Genomic DNA, 23,148 nt, shown 5'->3' with positions numbered 1-23,148 from the left:
TAAAACCAGATTCATTTCTTTTAATCATCTTGGCCTTTCCCTTTGGAATTGTGCAAATGACACAAGTAGAAAGAAGACAGGAAATGACAACAGTTTACCGCAATGTAGTCATTAAAACCAGGAAAAGACAACACATCACGATGAAAGAAAAAAAAAAAAAGCACAATATAGGTATAATATTAATCTACTTGCTAGTTATTTAGTTATACATTAAAGCACCAAATGAACATCTTCGAAAATTCATTTCAAAGAGAGTCTATGACACTACAGAGCATCCTTACATTGACCTTTATGAGAGAAGGGAGAAAAAAGAAAAAATCTCTCCCTCTTGGATATCATTAGAACATGGGGAAACAGAAGGTTGGGAGACAGAAGAGTGGTTTGGGAATCATTCACTCTCAACCTAATTACCCTTCCTTACAACATAAGACAGAGCATTAATATGCACTGGCACCCAAAATAGTAAAGCAGCAGATTAAATTAAAAACAATTAGGGACTTTCACTTTGTCACTGAGCTAGTATGCCTGTCTGGTCAGTGCTTTAGGCTCTATTAAGTTAGGCTATCCACTGCTTATGGATCTGACAAATCCCTGTTTGAGTGTTGAATCGCCTTATCTCCTCGCGCATTCAGAGTGTATCAGTGCCTTAAAGCAGCCGCGAAACGCTGAGAAATTCCCATCAAGCTAATTAATAGGAGAAGGGGGAAATTCGAGCTATCAATTATATTCAGAATCTTCCTATTTACAAATAATGAATTATAAACAATAGCTGTAATTTAGGTAATGAAAGCCACCTGGCTAATGGCATTGGTATCATATGCTGCGACAGTACTTAGCATTTGGTGGATCTGCATGCAGAGAGTGTTGCATGGTGCGACTCTTCAGGGCATGGATCTGGCTAATTGAGCCATAGCAGCACATACTTTTACTAATGGCGACAAAGCCATTTTGAAAACGGAATGAAATGATTCAAAGTCTTTGGAAATATTGCTCCATTTTAATACCCTGTTCTGCTGTTATCCACACCTTTGTTAGCATAAATATTAGCTAATGCTTTAGGATTTATATACTTAAGATTTAATTTAAGCAAAAGCGCTGACAGTAATATGTTAAGCATTTACTCTCCTATAGATCAATATTTTATAAAGTAAAAAAAAAAAGAATAAACAGCTGAATGTGGGTTAAACACTCTGGATATGCAAATGTTGCTAATTACACATGCTGATAGGCAAAATGCTAACATCTGTTTCTCAGCTAAGCCTACCGTCATCAGCAGCAAAACAAATGTGTGCCAGAACAATGTATAAATGTTAATGTTAATGTATAAATGTGATATATTTTGACAAGAGATGGAAACAAACACAACATCTCAGTGCGTCATGCAGCTTCAAACAAATACTTGCACGATGGTGTTTACAGTTCAAATTAGTTTTTACTTTGTTTCCGCAAAACAACTGTAAAGCCTTCTCCCTATTACAGTCAATGCAACAACAGGCATGGAGTTCATGTAGTTGAAGAAATATGACTATTTCTATCATTGTTAAAATGTTTTTCCATAACCGAAGAAAGCTTTACCAAAAGCCTGACTCAGAGTATATTCCACTACATTTACTGATTGTGACCCCCCAGTCTCTCTGCAGAAGGCCATACAAAACTACAAGCCTGCAGGGGACTGTGCACAGAAAATGGCTTCAGCAGAAGCACAACAGGGCATCTCACTGCCTACCATTGTCCTAATAGACGAAAAATATGACCCCTTCACAGGCCTCTTCGCTTTATTACAATCTTTAAAATTTCTGTCTGCTGAGGTGCCCTGAGATGTCAGAACTGTTATATAACGGTGGATTAAAGAGCAGGAAAGATCACGCAATCACCACCCTAATTGTGATTCCTGCTGAAAGCTGGGGATCTTCATGACTCTGTTGGTGACAAAACACGTTATAACTATTATGGTGTGTCGCCATTGTTATAGTGTAATTACTGTCATTTCTGCTTCTGCAAACTCTCGCGGAAATTGAAAACGAGGTCTGTGTTATCTGTCAAATGGCGAGCGTCCACTGGTCTGGCAAAGAAACACATTACGCTGACCAATTGCCTACTCCCCCCAAGCGTGGCTGGGGAACTTGTACCATTCTGGGCAATTTGTTTCATTCTTCTTTTGCAATTGATCCCAGTATGCAAAGAGAACCTGGGGCAAGACACTACCGACGCTGCCCAGCTGAACTGTGGTACTCTCTGAGCTGGAGGTTTCCCTCTGTGTGAAGAATGGCTTTGGGGTTGAGGGACAGCACTGGTGCTCCTGCCATGCACATGGCAAAATACATATGTCATACTCACAATAGCTCATACAAGGGCTGGGCAATATTGCCTTTAAATAATACTGTAATATTTTTTGTAGAACACAGACAATAAAACCTTTGGCCAAAATTATTGGCCAGTATTGGCACATCACAGATTTACTGAAAGTTGGTACAGTGCATAAATCAGTGTATATGTTCATATGTAAACTTTTTCTAGACATCATAATTCAGAAAAGGATGTTTGTTAATCACTGATGTAATTAAAGCCAATATATTGTATTGATAAATAGGAAGATATCCTGCATCTCTAACGTTTCTTGGTTTGATAACTACATTGGAGGGATCATTGCAAATAGATAGATACACAGATATTATAAGTGATTACTTCCTGCTATTGACATCAGTCAGCCCCAGAAATCGAGTATTGGTTGGAGTATAATTTTTTTACTATATCACGATACACAATATGTATCCCAATATTACAAAATCACTGTTTGAATGCAAGGGCTAGGTGACAAAATCAGATGTCTCGATATTTTTTACCACATTTTCTTGATATCAATATCAATAACTGTTGATGCTGTAAAATATTAGACAATGAGATTTTTGGTTAAAATCATCAGTAATGTGGATAAAGGCTACATGGGGAAGGGCAAGCATTAGAAAAAGTTGAACAGTATGGTGAGTTCAGAAAATGACATCGCTTTAACTTTATGCAGCCTTTAAAATCATGGAACGGCAGCACTTACAGTATCTAAAATCTAAGGTATATAATCTCATATCATGATAACAATAAAATCTTGATATATTGCCCAGTCCTGGCTCATGTTCCTGTGTCAATAATTTGCCAATACTAATATCTTCATCTCATTCTGTTTAGTAATCCAAGAAAGTGTCCCTTATAATTGCTGTACAATACTTAAGCAACAGGCTGCTTACCTCAGTGTTTTTAGCCCAATGAGCCGAAAAGCCTTAACAATGTAAAGTGTGTGCCTGGACAACATCCCTAAGATATCAGGAGGAAGTAGTCATTCCTGTGCTTCCTAATCAAGTAATTGATTGCATCTATTATTCATGAAGTCCTTAGCCTGACATGAAGTTGTAAACTCAGCATAGCTTCTCGTCTTTCCACTTCTCTCCTCTCTGCTTACACTTCATTCATCCCTTCACCCTTCCAACGCTCATCTAACCACATAAAGCTGCGGAATTAGTTTGCCAGCCTCTCAGCCTTCCAAGGGTTGCACCCTAAAGCCCCCAACTGCCAGTTTGTGTTTAGTTCAATATGGGCAGCCAGAAGTGTGAGGCCGTGTGCTGGATGCCGTCAGGGCTGCCCCCACAGGCTCTGCACCAGATCAGTCTCTGGGTAATGTCATTGCCACTTCCAGGCTACAACATAGCTGGAGAATTGTACCTTCAACAATAGCTACAACAGAGTAACTCAGTTGATTCCACGGAGACAATAGTGGAAATCACAGTTAGAAACACTCCAACTGGGACATTTAGCACCAATACCGTTGATACATTTTATAGATTTCAGACTTGGCCAGTTTGAGTAAGTAGTATTTATTTAGATCCCCACTCATCTTACAAAGAAGGGACTTGTGCTTGTACCGTGATAAGGATGAGCTTTGTGATGGGATTATGAACAGGAGATAAAAATGTGAATTTTCAGATTATGGACTGGGCCAAAATAAAAACAAATATAGTTGTCGTAGATAACTTGGAAGTCGGATGACGTAATATTTTTAGGATTTTCAACTGCAACAGCAATTTTGTTTCGACAACCTAATTAAGCTATATAACGAGATCCCAACTTCTTATACTGTGAAGTATGTTTTCTTACATGTGGACAGCAAGATTTGCAGGCCAGGGCATCTCTGCAGCACTACAGGACTTTATTATAAAGCTGTTTGGTGCACATTTTACATTTGTCATAAAATTGAAGTTTTCTTGCCATTTGGATATTGTAATTCTGATTCCATTGCCATTCATTGGCAACGTCTTCCAAGAGGGAATTGGGGAATCTTGGGCATACGCGACTGTCACAATGTTGGTCCTTAAAACGTAAACATTTTGGGAATTGGAATTTTGGATTTCCAGAACTATTCTCTACACTGTAATATGTGAGATGACATAGACAAATAAAAGCAGGTTTCCAGCAATACACAGATTTTAGTAAGGCCTAGCTACAGTAATGAATATTTTCATTATCAATCAAATTAGCAATTATTTTCATTATTAAAATCTTGCCTTAAATGCTCATCATCGCAGAACCAAAAGTGACGTCTTCAAAGAATCCAAAACCTTTTTTTTTTTTTGCTTGAAAAGTGACTAAAACAACCAATTATCAAAATAGTTGGCAATTCATTTTCTATAAATATACTAATCAATTAAAGATCTAATTGTTGCGACTCTACTGAGGAGCTGACAACAATAAAAACCTGTAAAGCCTTTTGTTGAGTTCTTGAGCAACAAAATAAACCTTGATGTACAAAGAGTTTATTTTTTTTTATTGCATCGCGCCTGTTACCAAACCCTCAGCTTTAACCAGCATGTTAAAAAAACGAGATAAACACTACAGCCCCAATAAATAATCAATGAGCCAGTCCCTAAGCTTCGTCCTGAGCCTAGATATTACCATCAAAAACAAAGTGTCTGTAGCCAAGAAATCACCATATCAATGGCACATGCCACAACAACCCTGTCCCACGCTTCCCCTCCAAAGATCATGCTAGATAAACCCCAAATAACAGAGAAATTAACAAATGCTTGACATTTGCTCAACATCCATTATTCTGACACTTCTTCAGAATTTCAAAAGGCTGAACGCATGCTTAATCAACATTCATATTCCCAGAGCGAGCCCCAGCACCATATTGCAGCCCGCCTCAGTGCTGATGAAAACGGCACATTAGGGCCCGATTCGAAAAACGTTCAGGGACTCCTCACCAGGGAGCTGTGTGTGTGTATGTGTGTGTGTGTGTGAGTAAAAGAAAGAGAGAGAGGAGGCAGAGACTAGGTTTAGAGGGGAGGGATGCTTCACACTTTACTTTTTAAGCATTTTCCAAAAAAACAAGGCATCTGCCCCTTTCGGCACACCCTCCTACTTCTATGACTGTGAAAGCCATATGAGGAGTGAGCTGAATGGCATTTTAAAGAGGGGGGCAATCATTACATCCAAATTCATTCATAATATAGCACAGAAGGACACAGAGGACTCTCACATACCCTCCCTCTTTTTCTCGCCGTTCTTACACAGACTCTCTCTGGGGACAAAGGGTGGAAGGACCGGGGTCCACTCTAGACCCAAGGGAAGCCAGGCAAGGCCTCAGAGAGCAGCCCATCATTTCCAATTCTAATATGAGGCAAGAGAGGGACGTGATGGGACTGATGTCACATTTCCCCCCGCACCGGCCTGCAACGAGCCCTCACACCCCCGCTCGCTGCCTAGCCGCGGTCCAGATACTAGGCAGGACACCACGGCTGGCTAAGAGGAGGGCGAAGAAGAGAGGGCAGGAATGGGGGTTGATATTTGCATGTCCCTCCATTGTGAGTGGGGGTAAAAAGTGACAGCACCGTGTCCAATTCTTTTCCCCCCAGAGCAGCTCGGGCCCGGCAAGAGAGGCCAGGCTGACAGATGACTCCCAACATCTGTGTTATGCAGCCGTTACAGATGAGGGACTCCACATCGCAATCTCTCTCTTTCTGTCTGTCTATGGGACACTCCCTCTCTCCTCCCACCACCCATGCTCATAGTACAACAGAGAGAATGACAGACCGTCCGTGGAAATTACCTTGAAATGGCCTATCGCACTCATTTTGTTCAAAGTTTAAATTTTCCTCCCTTTAAGTCCCCCATCAACAGCAATGATTATGAAACGGTTTTAAACTCAATGCAGCATTGAGAGAATTGAGAATAAAGGCTACTCACATTTACTTATATCATTACAACTCAAATCTAATTAGAGGCCAACAAATACAGGGTTTTTGGGGCCAATAATGATAGTTAGGAGTAGAAAGAATAATCAATAAATATTGGCCAATATTCTTTTATATACGGTATAAAATACACAGAGTCTCACAATCTCACACAAACACACTTGTTTTATGCTCTGTAAAAAAATGTTTTAATATTGCTTCTTATAGTATAAAATATATAACATATATCAATCTATAATTGATAGACCAGCAGCTGCAATATGGGGCTTTAAATCAAATAGACTGGGCAATATAGTTAAATCAATATCAGTATATATATTTTCTGATATCAACAGATATCAAGATATGGAAAACTGCACGGAAAATATTAAAATTGATGTTCAACTCAGTGATGTAATACATACATTTGTTATACTCTTCTGTATTACAGAATATTTAATGTTTAACAATTCCTTACACTTCCTAACCTTACTGTATTCTGTATCAATTATATAACATAATTCATTACAACTAATTACTAGCATTAGACAGATGTTAAAAAAGTGAGCATAAACAATATTCTACACATGATGAAATTAGCCCATAAAATAATAAGTGTGTCATCTGCAAAATATTGCACATGCCACAGAAGAAAAACAGCTTCCGCCATGAGACTTCAACACACGAGGCTCCAGTTTACTCATTTCTTGCATCATTTGGAAATCACCCTGTACGATGTGAAATGATTCGATATCCAGATACCTGTCTTTTCTACATCTCTCACTGTTATAACCCAACCAATCTTTTGCCCACCCCCCAGTGCAGACTTGTCCACAACAAACTGCTAATGCCCCCCCCCCCCCCCCCCGACCCCCTCCCTTCCCCTGCCAGCTTCAGCCTGGCCAATATTTACGCAGTGGCAGGGCTCCCACTCAGTCCAAGGGGACAGGAGGGGTGCGGGGTGGGGGTGGCTGACTGCCGTGCCTGAGCGCATGCTAAGAGATGATGGATGGCCTAGTCGATATGTTATGTCTTAAGAGCCTGATTTCCTGCCAGTCCAATCACTAACCCTCCAGAGCCCAGCTCAGCTGATTGGACAACCAGAATAATTTCGCAGGCTGTGAAAACACTGCTGCCGTGCCTGTCTGTCAGGCCCAGTGACGAGACTCAGGGATTTTAAAGAGCAAGGGCCTCCCCAAGATTGGTTATGGTGGACGAAATAATAACAATAACCAGCAAGACTAAACAAAAAAGCCAGCACCTCTGGGAGAGGGAGATCGTGCAGAATTATTGGAATGAAAACTGTCCAGTGTTTTCCTTTAATTATTACACCCACCAGTACTACTTTTTGAAGAAAAAAAAAAAAGAAACGGCATTTTGCTAAAGACAGTTTGGATTACGAAACCAACAGGAGAGAGGAAACTCAAAATAAACATGAGAAGGCCCTCCTGGTGTTGGTGCCTAAACATACAGGATATTGGATGAACTTTATACGCATGGCATATTCTGTAAAATGCTGACGGTAAGAACAAAGGCAAGATCAAGCTCCGCCATGTCCCCTTTGGGGACCTGATACCTTCTTCTAGATTGGTGATTAGGGCGCGATGGAAGTAGGAAGCTCCAAATACATACGACTTTGCAAGTGACCTCGACGGGATCAGCCATGGTGTCCTGGTGGCCTTGGGGGATTACACATGTTACGTTCAATAAAGTGAGGGCCCTCAGTGTCAAGGAGAAAGGCAAACACAACCATTAACCTCTCTCTTCGATCTCTGGATGTGCAGGAGCTGCATGGCAAAACATTGGCTAATGCTGTGGTGGAAGCCTATACAGAAACCTGTGTGGAATTAATTAGTGGTCATAAAGAGTGAATAAATTGGGGTTATAAATATCTGATTCTATGATGTTTATATATATGACCATAAAGTTACTTTAATGTCTCTCCTGTATGAAAATTATAATGCAAACATATTTTGTTTCTCATTAATCATTGATTCACAAAGTACAAAATGTCTTAGAAACAGCAGTATAGCGTGTTCACATGCATAAACAAACACATCTACATCTGTAAACAATACAATTGCACATGTGGGAAGTCCATTGTGTGACTACTTACTTTGGAAATCTTTCCTTTAGCATCTTCATACACTGCCGTGTAGGTCTCAGCTGTTCAGTCCATCTCACTATCTCTTTATATTCAGCTCGGGACAGTCTCATCTTCCTTTGATTAGTTGTTGTTTCTATCTGTGCAAACAGAAAGGGAGAGTTTGTGTAAGGGGACGCTGCTGCTGTCGCAATCTGATCTGTCAGCTGTCAAAATCAGCTGTACCCGCATTGCTGAGAAAACTTAGCTTGATGTTACCGCTAACGCGACACGCTGAACGTATATCACACAATAAAACATTTATCCTCATCCTCTAAGCATTGCTAAATTCACACATTGGGCAATACACTGTCAAATACGACTTAAAAGCGCCAAATTACCACGTTAAAGCGTTGTTTACCATTGATTCTTGCTGCCTGAGCAGGTCCCTGCAGCAGCTTCCCGCTAGGAAGTTGAAGAGCCGACTTTTGTGTGAGCAGCGCGCTGATTGGTCTATCCGTCCACTGAGCTGAGTATGCCGGCCGATGATTGGTTAATCTTGCAGCACGAAGGCGGTGACTTGCTACAACATGCTGCAGCTCACACTGCAGCGCGGAAGCATCACGGGATTGTTGTCAAACGCAGGCGTACGAAGGCAGGTACCAACAGACATGAATGGAGAGGAATTCTCTTAAGTCGGAGAGAGTAAAGAAAAAATTAAGATAATTACCTGTACGGACGACGAGAGGTGCATTTTAAAGAGGGAGAGACAGAGAAGGAGAAAGAAGGGTGCGAATTTCAGACTGCGTATGTATAATACAGAACAGCTAGACGACGATTAGTTTAATAAATTTAAAGAATTAATTGAGTTTAGTGTTTGCAATTTATCAGAAAGTAGCATTTAAAACTCAGTTTTAATCCTTACTTAAAACTGATTATTTTACACCAAAACGCTGCTGATAAATCTGATAAGTTTCCTTTTGGAGTGCTGAGTGCAGTGCTAATGGTCTTTTTAAAGAAGACATACAGTTTTCCAAATTCGACTGTAGTGACATGTTATATATGTGTGCCTATCTACTGTATTCTTTCACCTTGTCAGTGGTTCACTCAGGGTCGTAGACAGGAACTCCCCCCCCCCCCCACCTTCACCATCTAAAAGTATTGGCCTGGGCTTTTTCTTAATTATTTCACACAACCTGCAGGAAGTTCTGTGGGCCATCCCCCAGAATCATCAACACCTTTCACCTCACTCCAAGAAAGTAATGCTGAAATGCCCCATAGCAGAAATATGTAAATTAGACCAAGGATAATGATGTACTGTGGTCCAAAAAAAGACTTGAGAAATGTGCGAAACATGCCAAAAAAAAATTATATGTAATTTGAATGATGAATTGTTGCTCTGCCTATAGTCGTAATATTTCTAACTCCAAACTGCTTTCATTTGAATAGAAAATTGCTTTCTTACAGTTACAAACGGATATTTGAGGAAAAATAATCAATAATTAATTACTGATTTTTCTTTATTATTTTCCTCTGAACCATATGATTGCTTCTTGTTCTGGAGTGGTGATTTTAGACAACACGGAGATAGAACTAAAATCTTTAAGACCTAATTTGTCAAATACATCCCCTGAGATCAATATAATTTTACAATGGCATTGTTGTGTAATTAGTCTCTGAACAGTGCTAAACCTCCGTCTACCCTAATAGATTTTCTCTTTAACCCTCTCTCTTTATGCACAGATTAGTGGAAGTATCAGATATTTTATGGTGAGTTTAATATTTTCTGTTTTTCTCTTATTTAATTTATTTAGCAAAGATGATCTGAATCACAAATAATTAGCCTTAAAATGTGCAAAAAATACAAACTCGAATTGACATTATGATGACATCAAATAATTCTGTCGTCTTCCCTTTGGCTGGTTTCCTCCGTTGTGAGGGAACAATGCATCGGTGAGCAGAAAAGGCTCTATCTGACCTGTGGTGCATCAGAAAATAGAGCTCATTGTTGTTGGGCAGTGTAGTATGATGTCTGAGATGAGCTGAGGTCTCGGGCTGTGTGTTCACCGGCACAGTCCCTGGGTCTGAAAGGGCTCAGTGCTCTGTGGTGGCTACAAAAGGGAGCTGTGTAGTGGGATTGGTATGGCCAGATAAGATCAGGGCCTCTGAGGAAGTCTGGTCTGATTGCTACAAAGGGCTGAGGTCAGGGGCAGGAGGAGCAGTTTACTCATCTAGGTATCAGAGGATCAGGGGGTTTGGTGGGGAGCCGCGTGTGTAATAGGTATAAAAGGATCAGTGTAATGTGATGGTATAAAAAGATAAAAATCAGAGAAGGGGTTGGAAGCCGGTGTACTGTAATGGCCCCAAAAGCGAGGGGATCACAGATTTTGTTGTGTGTAGGTGTCTGATCGTGTGTGTATGTAGTCCACACAAATCGGTTTGTGTGCATCTTTGATGGCTACGAGAGCCACAGTGGGCTGTGATGAGAGCTGAAAGAGAGAGCAAGGTAATGGAGGGGATACAGGGGAAGGATGCAGGGGGAAAAGATGAGTGCTTTGGAGGCTGCGTGTAAACAGGGCAGTGGTACACACAGTGCCGTTAACCAGCTGTGAAGCCTGCTCACAGTGGGAGATGAATTTACAAAGGATGTCTCCCTCTGATATCCACGAGATGCTGCACTGATCTCTGCTCCACTGCTCTCGGCGCACCATTGTAGTGCTAAGCACTGTGCCACTAATGGCACTTATATACCTTAATGCCTGGAAAACATTTACATTTTGCTTGCAGCAGAGGGGAAGTGTGTAGCTGTGCAGGAGAGAAAATGCGTCTGTTTTTTTTTTGTTTTTTTTCTTTTTATCGACAGCATCTCCAGTCGATGAATCTAAGATTTGTGAGGCTGTGTAATTTCCTTTACTCATCACACAGTTTAAGGAAATTGCAAGTCCTCCCATGTCTTGCACATTAGTCCCTTCTTACCTTATCCAGTGATATTACTCACCATGCAGACAGAGCATTTTGTTACACTAGATTGTCAGCATTACTGTCATAATGTTTCTTTTTTTTTTTTTTTTTTTTTCCATTTGTGAAGTGACTTAACTCCTCTGCACCACAGAATTGCTCTCCAATCTTCAGGGAGTCTGGGATCTCCGCTTGAAAATTCACAGTTTAAACATGAGGCAAGCCATAACCAGGAAATGCCTGTAGTATTAGCAAGGTATCGGATTCGTGCGTTCCCCCCCTGAACAGCATGACTGCCCCTGAAAATCCCACATCCATATTTTACATCACAGCAGACAAGACACATGTGTTTCACCCTTGCTTCCAAAGCTGTTTCTTCCATTTATTTTATTATCCTTTAATGAATTTAATTAGGGGACATGTAATTAAATGCAATTGTGCTCACCCGCGTAACACACACAGGCATGCACGTGCAGACACACAAACACGCTTGGCTGTAAATTGGTCAAAACAACATGTGCGATGTGAACAAATTTACTGGATTAATAGGGGATTGATAATATTTTGGGATTGTATTTCACTCTAAACGGCTGCACGCGGAAACAAAGGCTGCAGCCCAGGCTCATTAATCATAGTCAACGGGTTGCCCGGGTGCAATTTGCATGTCCGAGGTGGCTGCACATGCTGCCGTTCGGACTAGGTTCCTGGATCTGCCTCGAGTTGGCCAGACCGTTAACGCTGCGTCAATCAAGGATAACCCAATGAGATGACAGAAGAAGAGGGAAAAAAAACATTTTCTCCTCATTACCCAACGCTCGTTCCCCCCTCCCTCTCCTCCCCTGTCTGTCCAACTTCTTATTTTAGTTAGCACTAATTACACCGCCCTGATGAAAAATGAAACCACCCTGTTACATTGATTACTGAAAGGAAAAATTAGAGTTATTTCTTTTAAAGAATTATGTGTGATATTTATGATATATTTTAATAAATACATTTTAATATTATGATATAATATATATTATTATCCAGTATATGCATACTCTTTTTAAGATATCATCCAAATGTGATATTTGTTTTGAGTGATACATCAAATAGAAATCTAGCCTTTTTCACCTTTCAGAAACATTTGCGGAAAATAGTCGCTTTTATCTATAAAGAAAACTTTTGGGGGGTTTTCGTCCATATTTTTCGTCAGTCACAGTTTGGAGCCTCACTAAGCCATTTTAACTGCAGATAATTGGGTTGAGGCGTGATGCAGTGAAGTTCAAAATGTAGCACAATTTCACAAAGCTGTAATCTCACCACCGGCTCCGTACACCGAATTCTAATTATCTCGTCATGAACTTAAAAAAAAAAAAAAAAAAAGGAGCCAGTGTTTTAATGGCTTTTTAACTCCATAAGAGGTGTGTGTGTGTGTGTGTTTGTGTGTGTACATGCATGCACGTGCGTATGTGCATGAGGTAGAAGTTGACGCATGTGTGCGTGCGTGCGTGGGTTTTATTTTTTATGTGCGTGTCAGACACACACTCGCACACAGACACGCGGACACCCACCGTCACCGCACACAGACATGTGAATGCGGCTTGTGTCTGGTCTGGCCTCTCTACCTTGCTCTGCTGCTGAGGCTCACGCTGTGCTCTCCCCCCATCCCCTAATATCCTGGAGGCATTTTTCTCATTATCAAATATTGTTTGATGTCTTTGTTTCTTGATGATTAACCATGGTCACCAAACACTGGTCTGGATTGTTTAAAATTTAATTTTGGGGCTCTGAAGTACCTGCAGAGGGGCTGACTGGTGGGGACACCCGTATTTTATGTGTGCTATTTTTCACGCTGAAATGCAAGAGGACACACGTTGAAAAACACAATAAATCCTGGAGGAGAATCATTAGTGGAATACTAGTGGTTTTTATGACCATTGTTATTCAATGCTGTATTGAGATGCAGTAAATTATTCTGTTTATTATGGGTTTATGGATTCATTCCCATTTCCAGAATAATTATGTTGCTCCTCATTCTGCATGAATAAAACCACTCTCCGTACACTTTTCTCTGTGTTTAACCATAAGTGTAAACGCCCCATATACATACTGTAAATATTTATTTTTTCAACCGTGGCAGTTTTTAGTTTTTAAAAAATGTTTTGTTTTTTTTTCTTTTTATTCGTGCATCTCTGTTTTTTGATTGCACTGATCGTCTATATATTTCTGTGGCAATTTGAACATCATAAAGACAAACATCTCGCTGAAGGAATCTAAGATTTATGACGGAATCGACATTGTAAGCAAACAAATAGGGAAACAACACTCTCCCCTAATGTCAGCATGTCAAAACTATATTGAATACTTGAAATATCTGTGTATCTTAGGCTGAATAGCAGCCATTGTATCGGTCTAATGATATTATCCTCTGAAATTTGGAGTGAAAGAAAAATGGCAGAAATGAGCAGAACCATTGTCTGCCCCATTTTATTTAAACAAATTGCAAGAGCAGGGAGACACAGGCTGAGGGAGAGAGCGAGCGGAGGGAGAGGGAGAGAGACAAAAAGAGAGAGAGAGCGCTCCGTAAATGAAAGGTTATGCGTCGTCCCATGTGTTTGTATTGTCAATAACTGGAGAAGGCTGTCAAGAAAGTGGGGAGATAAAGGTCAATAACTCAGGCAAATGTGTTTGTATTTGTACACTCCTGCTGATAGCATAGCAAACGTCAGGGCCTGTGTCTGACACCCCACAACAATAACACAAATACTGGGGCTAGCACTAGAATAGTCATTATTATTGTTGGCGCTGGAAATGAGAGGGAACCTCGGCACATGGCTGTGACAGCCGGCGCGGTGTCACTCAAACGTCACTCCATAATGAAACACGCCGGAGATCAGAAAAGGCGATGATAAAGTGTAAACACAAAGAGATTATGCTGCCGGATCGTTCTGATATTTGCCTTATTTTCTTGTCTCCGAATAAACATCATCGTTAGCGTGTTGTTTCGGAGGCACTTGAGACAAATGTAAATATTGCAATAATTAGGGCTGTTTATTTTCCTTGAAAACAATAAAATAATAAAGTTCCTGAAATTACATTTTACTACTTTTAAAAATGTATCTTTTCACCCCATTCTGCTCATCAGGCATCCAGACTGTTGATAACATTTTTTAGTCTAAAGCAAAACGTGTGAATGAATTTCTTTTTCCAAACAAATTGATTGGTTGAGAATTTTCCATTATCCTCTAAAACACAAAACAAAACAAGTAAATAAATTCCTCAGACTTACTTTTTGCCACACAAGGTTAAGCTGTAATGTAAAAGCTTAATTTATTTTTCATGATTCCTATATGTGTTCAAATGTTATTTTATTCCACAGCCATTTAGTGCATCTCTCTGAGGCCTTGAGTGTAATAAATGTGCAATTAACAGACTTAACTAATTCATGAGGAACATTGTGAAACTAACGAAGGGCATAACTACTGTACAGACGCCGCTGTCATTGGTGAATATTGTTATTGTTCTGCTTTTAATTGCCGAAGGAGGAGGAGGAGGAGGAGGAGGAGGCAGCAGCAGCGTGTTTTGAATATACATCCTCGGTTACCATAGCAAAAAAAAAAAAAAAAAGAAACACTGAGCTCCCTCCTGACAGTTATGTCTAACGTCAGAGGTACGTGGAGGTGTTAACTTCCCCGGTTTAACCAGTTACCAAACAAATGACCCCTTTTTTTAAACGCACGGCACAAAGAGAGCAGATATAAGTAGCCATGCCTCAAGTTACAGCGTGAAATCCTCCGGCCATTCGTCTTGGTCTTGCGGTCAGAGAAAAAGGTCCCTGTACTTTTGTGTCTCATTAACACACAGGCGTCCTCCTTTTAATACCAGATATACTTTCTGCTATTTTAACCAGTTGTCAGCGTGGAATCAGCATTAAATTGTGTGCTTCTTTCTTTAAGGAAACTGCAGTAATTAAAGCTATAAATCATTTTAAGTAAATTAATTTAAAAAAAAAAAACATGACACGATTCTGTGTTTGAAGTATATTTATACCTGAGAAGCTTATTTTCTGTTTGAATCGTCAGCATGCCGGCCGGCAGAATTTGCAAACGTCGCCCTATTGTTGTGAGCAGATGAGGCAAAATGTACTTTTAGTAAGTATATAAAGTCCATGGCGGGTGGTGGGGGGGGGTGTCCCTCTCCCACTGTCACCCTCTCTCCCCGCTCAGTTTGTTTGTTGGCTGTGGAGCCTCGTAGTGGTTTACATTACATATGATTATGTAAATCTGGAGCTGTTCCTGTGCATTACGGGCCAACGCATTGTCAAGATCTTTTCGAAAGCAGTCAAGTAGCTATTTCTGAATTCTTTTATTATCTGAGAGTGCAACAAAGAAAGTCTTTTGTTCACTGTCTGCCGCACACACACTCGCATGCATACACAAACACACAAACACACATACACGAGCGCCGCTCCCCGCTGCCGTTCGTGACTTACTACTGTCCCCTAGTGGCGCCTGGCACCATGGTCTCCCTCAACTCTCCATTTCCATCAACTTTCCACTCTCCCATTCACCTGACTCCCCCCCTCCCTGTCTTTGTCCCGCTTCCCCCCTCTGTGTGCCTTCTCTCTGCCTTATCATGCTCAAACATTTAAAGGGTTGATTTGTTGTATTGTATGACAGAGAGCTCCAATTATGCATTGCTGTGTCCACAGTGGCTTTGCCTTCAATGGCCGGCTCGAACAGTGTCAACAAAAACAGGAACCCTGATGTTTTGTGGCTATTGTGAGGCCAGGGCCCGTGTCAATAAGGCATTGTTTGGTCAGAGTGCCACACCGAAACTGCAGTGAGAATGTTATCAGACCTGTGGAAAAAAGGGTGTGCGCATAATAGTGCTAAAATGTAAGTATGATTGTTTGGACAAGCCTAATGCAAATGCACACAGGGAACAGCTCTGGAGCCTTGTCACCTTTCCACACGTTTTTGTTTTTTAGAGATACACAGCATGCACTTTCATGAAAGAGACATCTTTTTTATTTCCCTATTCTATAATTACTCCTCGATTATTCATTCCTCTTAGAATATTTTTAGTAAGAAAGGTCAAAAGACTACTCTCTTATTCTTGCTTTCACTGGGCTGATCCCCTGTTCCCTCAGCTAATAGTATGCATTTTTATACTTTCTTTTTGTTTGCCTTCCTTGATCACTGTTATTCCAGGCCTAATTGGTGTGATAACCTGGAACAGTGCTAATAAACAATAGGGTAAAAGGGTCAGTCTCCACCGGCGGTGCACGGACACACACAGTCAAGTCACTCATGTCAAGTGACCAATTATGCAGGTTATAGAAGATGGCACCTCCGTCTCCTGTGCCCCGTCCCTCCTGGGATAGCTCCCCTCTGACGAGAGGGCTATCACTCAAACCCAAACCACATTCATTCATTAGCCTGTTAAGATGGGCATCAATTATTCATTAAGAAGGTGGCCAGTGGATTATTTCTGTCAGCACTAGGCTTATTGTATCAAAGGTTGATTATGGCTTAGATGATTTAGTACGCAGTATTTTGTGTGTGTGTGTGTGTGTGTGTGTGTGTGTGTGTGTGTGTGTGTGTGTGTGTGTGTGTGTGAGATCAATCAAAAGAAAAAACATGTAATGAGACTTTCTTAAAACAACAAATTTTAAAACTGACTCTGCAGAAAACATTGTGAAAGTTTTAAACAAACTTTCACAATGTTACATATTAGTTATTTTTAGATAACACTGTTTATACCGTCTTACTGAGAGTGCATTGATCTGGATTTGGGCCATCATTTTATATGATTCAACAAACTTAAACCTAACATATCGCATGATACACTGCCTTCCTGATTTATGGGTAAAATATGCTCACCACCTTGCCTTTATTATTCCTGTCCTTCACTAACAATCTTGTGCTCACCTCCTTTTTTTTCTTTCCATAGCATCATCCCCCAAAATTCACACTCACACCACTCTGTAAAATCTTTTTATTAGAATGTTAAAAGGTCCTGTGGGGATTTTTTTTCTTCTTTTTTTTCAGAGAAACTCTCTGAGAGGGGAACTAGTAAAATAGTTGGGCTTAACTGGAGGACTGACAAAGTCTTGGCTAGAACTGCGAGCACAGATTAGTACGGTCCATTGTGTCCACTGTGTGGGACTTCAGCTGTAGACTTAAATACTAATTACATCATGCATAACATAATTAAACTAGTACTTAAAGGGGCATCAGGTACTTTTGGAAAAAAATACAGGGTCCCCTCCAACAGTCATGAAATCTAAGAGTGTGTTTGTTTAGGCATAAAACAGATCTTTCTATTCTGATGTGTTCCCCAAAACTACATAGTGCACCTTTAACTTGAACTTTTTTCTCTTATCTAATTGTTATAATGACACCACTAAGAAGTCAGTTTGAATGATAAGATGTTCTTTTGTCAAGTGAGAGGATTCTTTTTCCCATTATTAAGTTGTTCACAATTAATAGAAATAATAGTGTTTTTCTTGATTTGTACCATTTCCTCCCATTTTCACCTGACAACAGCCTCCTAATAAAGACACGTTTGTCAGTGCATTAAAACTCTATGAAATGCCTGCACATTAACCTACTTTTCCCCTTCCTTTTGACCCACAGAGTACCTTTTGAAACCGCGAGCGAGCTAAAGTGCCATTTAAGCAAACAGGCCCGTGAGTGAGGCAATGTTTTAGCAAATACAGATGGAGTGTTTAGGAGATTAGCATCCTGTTACAACACATAGCAGCGCACTTCAGTGTCATGTTTGCAGGGCTTTGCGATGACAAATTTGACCTCCGACTTCAGAAAAAGTTGTTCAAAGCAGCAGATAGCATTCGGCAGGGCAGATATGGCATGTAAATACACGCCATGTAAACACTTCTTCCTGCTTTATCAAGAAACATTTTTGTATTCTCTTGAGACTTTTTGATTTAATTTTTCCCTAATTGAACTCATCATTGAGTTACATGCAGTGCAAAAGTCTGTATGTATTTTTATCTGTGGAATTAACAAATGTGTGTTCGTCACAATATTTCATGTAATTATGTTGTTTCATATAGACTTTTTAGTCCTATTGCTTCATATAGAACAAAAATATTCTTGCTGAAGTCCAAATATTCTGTTCGGTAGGCAAACATGGCTATTCATAGGCGCACACGCAGGCAGTAAAAACTTCATGTGGTGAGAACTATAGATCACTCCTCTTGGTGTATTTTACCCCAACGTCTCCTCCCCTTCGCCAAACCCCTGCAAGTGTTAAAACAATATCCAAGTGTCATGCTGTCGCACAATGTCACCACTTTGTGGGTTAGAAAAATCCGTCGAGGGTTAAAAAACACGGGCGTGTCGCTGTTTTCAGAGTCGTAATGAAGGATAAACACCGCGACGAGGTGACAGAGCGCAGACCTTGGACTCAGCTCTCGGTTTTGAGCCACAGCAGGCACTTGCACATGATGCAATGACAGCCCGTGGAGATGGTGGGGGAAATTAATTCTTGCTCAGTGCAAAGAAACTATTCATAACAGCTTTGCGTAAAAAAAAAAAAACATTAACAATTTTTCACTGGGATCAAAGCGGCCATCTGGTTAAATTCACACAGGCTATACCTTATTCATGCACCTCCTTTACTACTCTCTGTGGATTCGCTTAATTTTCTGTCTTCCTTTTTCCCTCAGGTTTGTGCAGCATTCGCAGAGTGAGACTCTCTCAAGAATGTGTCTAATTTAGTGTCTAAGAGGCAGATTTATACCTGTGCTAGTTATGGAGAAGGTTGCTCCCTCGAGAAGCCCAATGACTGTTTACGGGCGGCCCGACAATGCCTTAGCAGATGATGAAGCACCTGCCAGAGTTCCCCCATGTCTGTTCCATCCCTTTCTGTCTGTCTGCTCGCCTCCCTTCCTCTCACTTTCTTTCTTCTTTCACTCTTCCTTCCTCCCTCTCTCCTTCGTCGCTCCTTCCTGTCTCCTGCCCTTTCTCTCGCTTTGTTTCGTTTTTCTCAGCAGAGCCACACATCTCCTTCAGTTACCATGGAGTTGTGCATTTTACAACCGTTCCCACCGCTCTCCCCAGAGTGAACCCATCTACTTACGTCGTCTTACCACTGAGAATAAGAGAGTTTTTTTTCGTCTCCATGTCCCTCCGCCGCTCTTCCTCCTCCTCTCGCCCTCCCCCTTCGCACACATACTGGACAGACAAGTCGACAGCGGCACACAAGCAGGCGAACAGAACTGTGGTCAGGTTTTGTTTATGACAGGGAAAGGCAATATCGAGATTGTTTCAGAGTAGTGTCATCACGTGAAATGTATCGCTGTCAGGAGTGTATTTTATACGTCTGGGCCCTTGGCGGAGGCCATTTTGGGAAACAGAAAATATCATATCATATGACCTCCTCTGGTATAAAAGTGAACTATCAGCTGTAAATCCGATACACAACTACAGTAGTGTGTGTGTGTGTGTGTGTGTGTGTGTGTGTGTGTGTGTGTGTGTGTGTGTGTGTGTGTGTGTGTGTGTGAAGGGGAAGGGGAAGGGAAGTGAGTTCTCTATGACATGGAGCTAACTCATGAAAATAAAGATCAGCTGTTTCGCACAGTAAATTCTAATGAACATGTTTGAAATTGGAGTTGCTGTTGTACTTACAGCTAGAAGCTGTAGGGATTTCTTAGAGGGAAAGATTTTTTGGGAAGGCTTCAGGTCTGTTTCTGACATGCTTACATTGATGTACGTAGCCTGCTGAACGTGAACATTATTATAGTCATATTTTAGGAGGCTTTTTTTAACACCTTGGCCTGGGGATTGCTGATGAGAAATATAGCCTGTTGGCTAATTCTGGCATTTTTACGGATGTATTACCATGTGTTTTAGTAATTTGCATGTCCTCACTTAAAAAAACTCTTAAATTCTTAAAACTTTTCTTTCCTTTAGTGTTTTATATAGGTTGTTGTACATGTAATTGAGTCAAATAAGGTCAAAGTCCACACCAACAGAAGCTCCTCTCTCCCACAGAAAACAGTGCTCCTAACATGCCTCGTCAGTAATCCCACCTTTAATTCTGTGATTTTACGACATCACGCTGCATCACCATGTCGCACAGTCGCATAATTTATGCCTTTGCGGCTAGTTTGGCATGTAACAGTTGATTGAAGCCCAGCTACCCTGTTGTTTGTTGGCCGTGCTTCATCAGGCATGTAAGAGCCGACCAATCAGAGAAGAGCAGGAGGGGCCTTAAAGAGAAAGGAACTAAAACAGAGAGAGTTTCAGACAGAGAGGGTGGTACAGAGATTAAGTACTGGACAGAATGAGAAAACTGATGTGTATTATGAGCAGTGATGTATGTAAACCCATTCTAACAGTAACCCAAAAATAATACGAACCGAAAAATTAGCATAACATGTCTCTTTCTGGTGCACACAGTACACATGTTAGCTTCTGGACTCAAGCTGAACAGCTGCAACTTGGGGGAATATGACAACAAACTAGTGGCCATGCATTTCATTTGTGATTTATGCTCTTTTACTGTTACTTTAATCCTTTTTAGGAGAATACTGATAAAAACGTTTTTTAAAAAGCCAACAGTAAACCATTTCATGGAGGATTCAAGAGAAATATCTGCATTTCCCACAACTGCAAATAAAAAGACTAAATACTGCCAGTTCCTGTATTTCAACTTTCAAAGGGGTTTCATTTTATTTATCTTATGCAAACAGGAACGACTTCTAATTTTGGCCACCTCCAATTTTATATTCCCTGCGATAAAACCTAATGAAGATTAAAAGCATAATTTATGTCTCTCCTTGAGTATTAAATTGTTGAGCATTGACCAACTCTTGGTCACGGTGCTGCAATCCCAGTTTTTTCTCGTAAGTATCCAGGCTGCACTACACTCAATGGGCTGTAACTCATTAATGTATGTGGTATGATGCTGCACCTGTAATTAAGTGTCAGTTTATAAACACACAAACACTAATAATACCCAGAGCTTTTCTGGGGAGAGCCCGGTGGTGGCAATAGCCCATCCATCAATGTCCCTAATGAGGCTCCATATAGGCAAGTCAGTGGAGGCTTCCTGGGCCGTTCAGTCTTATTTTTCATGCTCACTATGATAACCACCCAAATCCCTGGTAAGATGACATCAGCCAAGATAGGGAAAGATGTTAATGTGTGTGTGTTTGTGTGCTTCCAGAACGTGCGTGTTTATTAGGGGTCCCGTGCAAAGTTCCCATTAACCTCACTGTCATTTTAGCGTTGGTGACGTTAATCAAAACCAACACCATTAAGTGTGAGGTGGTTAATATGGCTTCTGTTTTCAATGTCGCCATTAATAATACGAAGCAGAGAGGCCAACGCAAGGAGCTAATGAGGTGTCACAGGTCATTTAGACCAATCAGGAGCCACCACAGGACATTAGCTAAACAAAGGCCTTGGCTCTGCCACAGTGTGCTACTGGGACGGCGCAGCGTGTGAGGGGGAACGCATTACAGCAACAATAACATACTTATTAAGCCAGGACAGGCGGACACCAAAAGTTTGTAAAGATTTAGGGTATTTATGGTCTCAGCAAAATCAACATTCTCCAGTGATGTTCTAATGCAGCCCATGAGTGATAATCCTCTTCCTGTTTATTTGAATTATAGATCTCTTTGTGTGTGTGTATGTGTGTGTGTCTATCTCTCTTAGGTGGTAGGGGCAAACAGCACAGAATGTGGTCGACATGTTAAGCTAAGAGATAGATCTACAGTTTCAGGAGCTGAGGCCCCGTGCACTGCAGGATGGATTTCATGCTCTGGATGGTCAACGCACAAGGGCCGGCCTTAGGATCTTGCAGAATATGGAAGGAGGTTTCTCGACACAACATCTGAGGTATCATCAGGAGTGCTGATGTCACATTTGAGGGACTTCGTATTGCAGAGTTCGGGATTTTGCCGAGCACGTATCTGGCATTTTGAAGCAAAGCGAGAAGGAGTTTATAATCTTTTCATAAAACTGCTGTCAAAGTCCACATTAACATCCGTCTGGAACCGGAGTCGTTGATTGCTTTTTCACTTTAGCCTTGCTGTTTCCTCACAGTGGTGTGCTGGTGTGCAGCTGCTGCCTTACAGCAACTCTGAGGAGACACAGTACCTCAGATTCAGAATCAAAGTAACCATCTCAACGAAAATGATGTCATCGTCCATCACAATGTTTAACAGTGGACATCGTAGCCATCGTGATATTCCAATTTGGCAGACACTGGCAAACCTTATCTTGATGTCTTGTGTGAATTACCTGGTCATGTTGCCACAAAAACACCTGGATGTTAACCTAATGTTTTGAAAAAATACCCGGTTTACCAGACACCTGGAAAAGGTCCAGGCGTCCTGCTAAACATAGCTGGTTTTGCCAATTGAAATGTGAAGCAAGCAGTGGTTTCGGATAGTGGTCTCTACCTTCGCAGCTGTTGAACCTTTATATTTCTTTGCATTTCTTTATGTTTTAGCTTAGAATTTCAAGGCCTGGTTAGATTTAGCCACAAAAGCCACTTGGTTAGGGTTAGGAAAAGAAAAAATATTTTACTAAAAACACACAATTTTGTACCCACAGTGATGCCTGGAAAATGTCACTCTGTTTTCCCCCCCCAAATACTTTTTTTTTTTTGCAATAAAGACATCTGAAAATTTCTCTCTAAAAATACTATGTTTTGTCAGTTGAAAAAATATTTTTTTGGTTACTATGATCATCTATTCAGTCAAGTAACTGATCCTGATCCAGAGCTTAACATGTAGTGTCTAACAAATAGTTAAGATGAAGCCAATTTTTGCAGGAGAAGTAATAAGAAAACTTAACGATGAAATGAGTGAAGGAAGCAGTCATTGAATATTTGACGATGAAGCCTTGAAGAATGACCTCTCTT

The 23,148-nt window shown here is 40.8% G+C and overlaps 1 protein-coding gene and 1 long non-coding RNA gene across 8 annotated transcripts in view; one reads left to right on the top strand and one right to left on the bottom strand.

Annotated features, from left to right (window-relative positions):
• The window catches only part of cdin1 (CDAN1 interacting nuclease 1), a 58,695-nt gene extending 49,838 nt beyond the window's left edge, over nucleotides 1–8,857 (bottom strand). Inside the window, exons 1-2 of one of the 6 annotated variants that reach the window (XM_037072604.1) lie at nucleotides 8,723–8,857; nucleotides 8,335–8,462 (exon numbers count right to left, since the gene is read on the bottom strand). In XM_037072604.1, the coding sequence (XP_036928499.1) occupies nucleotides 8,335–8,462; nucleotides 8,723–8,725 (131 nt within the window). In that variant the 5' untranslated portion in view covers nucleotides 8,726–8,857. Of the gene's footprint in view, nucleotides 1–8,334; nucleotides 8,464–8,722 lie in introns of those variants that run through there. The other 5 variants (XM_037072608.1, XM_037072607.1, XM_037072605.1 and 2 more) reach the window with 5 other exon arrangements.
• Nucleotides 8,858–8,895: 38 nt separating this feature from the next.
• Nucleotides 8,896–22,926, top strand: LOC119005113. 2 transcript variants are annotated; one of them, XR_005070387.1, is made up of 2 exons: nucleotides 8,896–9,090; nucleotides 21,936–22,926. It is a non-coding gene; the product is annotated as an uncharacterized LOC119005113 (long non-coding RNA). The 2 variants fall into 2 exon arrangements; XR_005070386.1 differs by having other exon boundaries at nucleotides 8,913–9,108.
• Nucleotides 22,927–23,148: the final 222 nt, after the last annotated feature.

The sequence above is a fragment of the Acanthopagrus latus genome, chromosome 16 (genome assembly GCF_904848185.1).
Source record: "Acanthopagrus latus isolate v.2019 chromosome 16, fAcaLat1.1, whole genome shotgun sequence".
Lineage (NCBI taxonomy): Eukaryota > Metazoa > Chordata > Actinopteri > Spariformes > Sparidae > Acanthopagrus > Acanthopagrus latus.
Note: the sequence above shows the minus strand (reverse complement) of the source record. Positions and strands in the feature narration are given on the sequence as shown.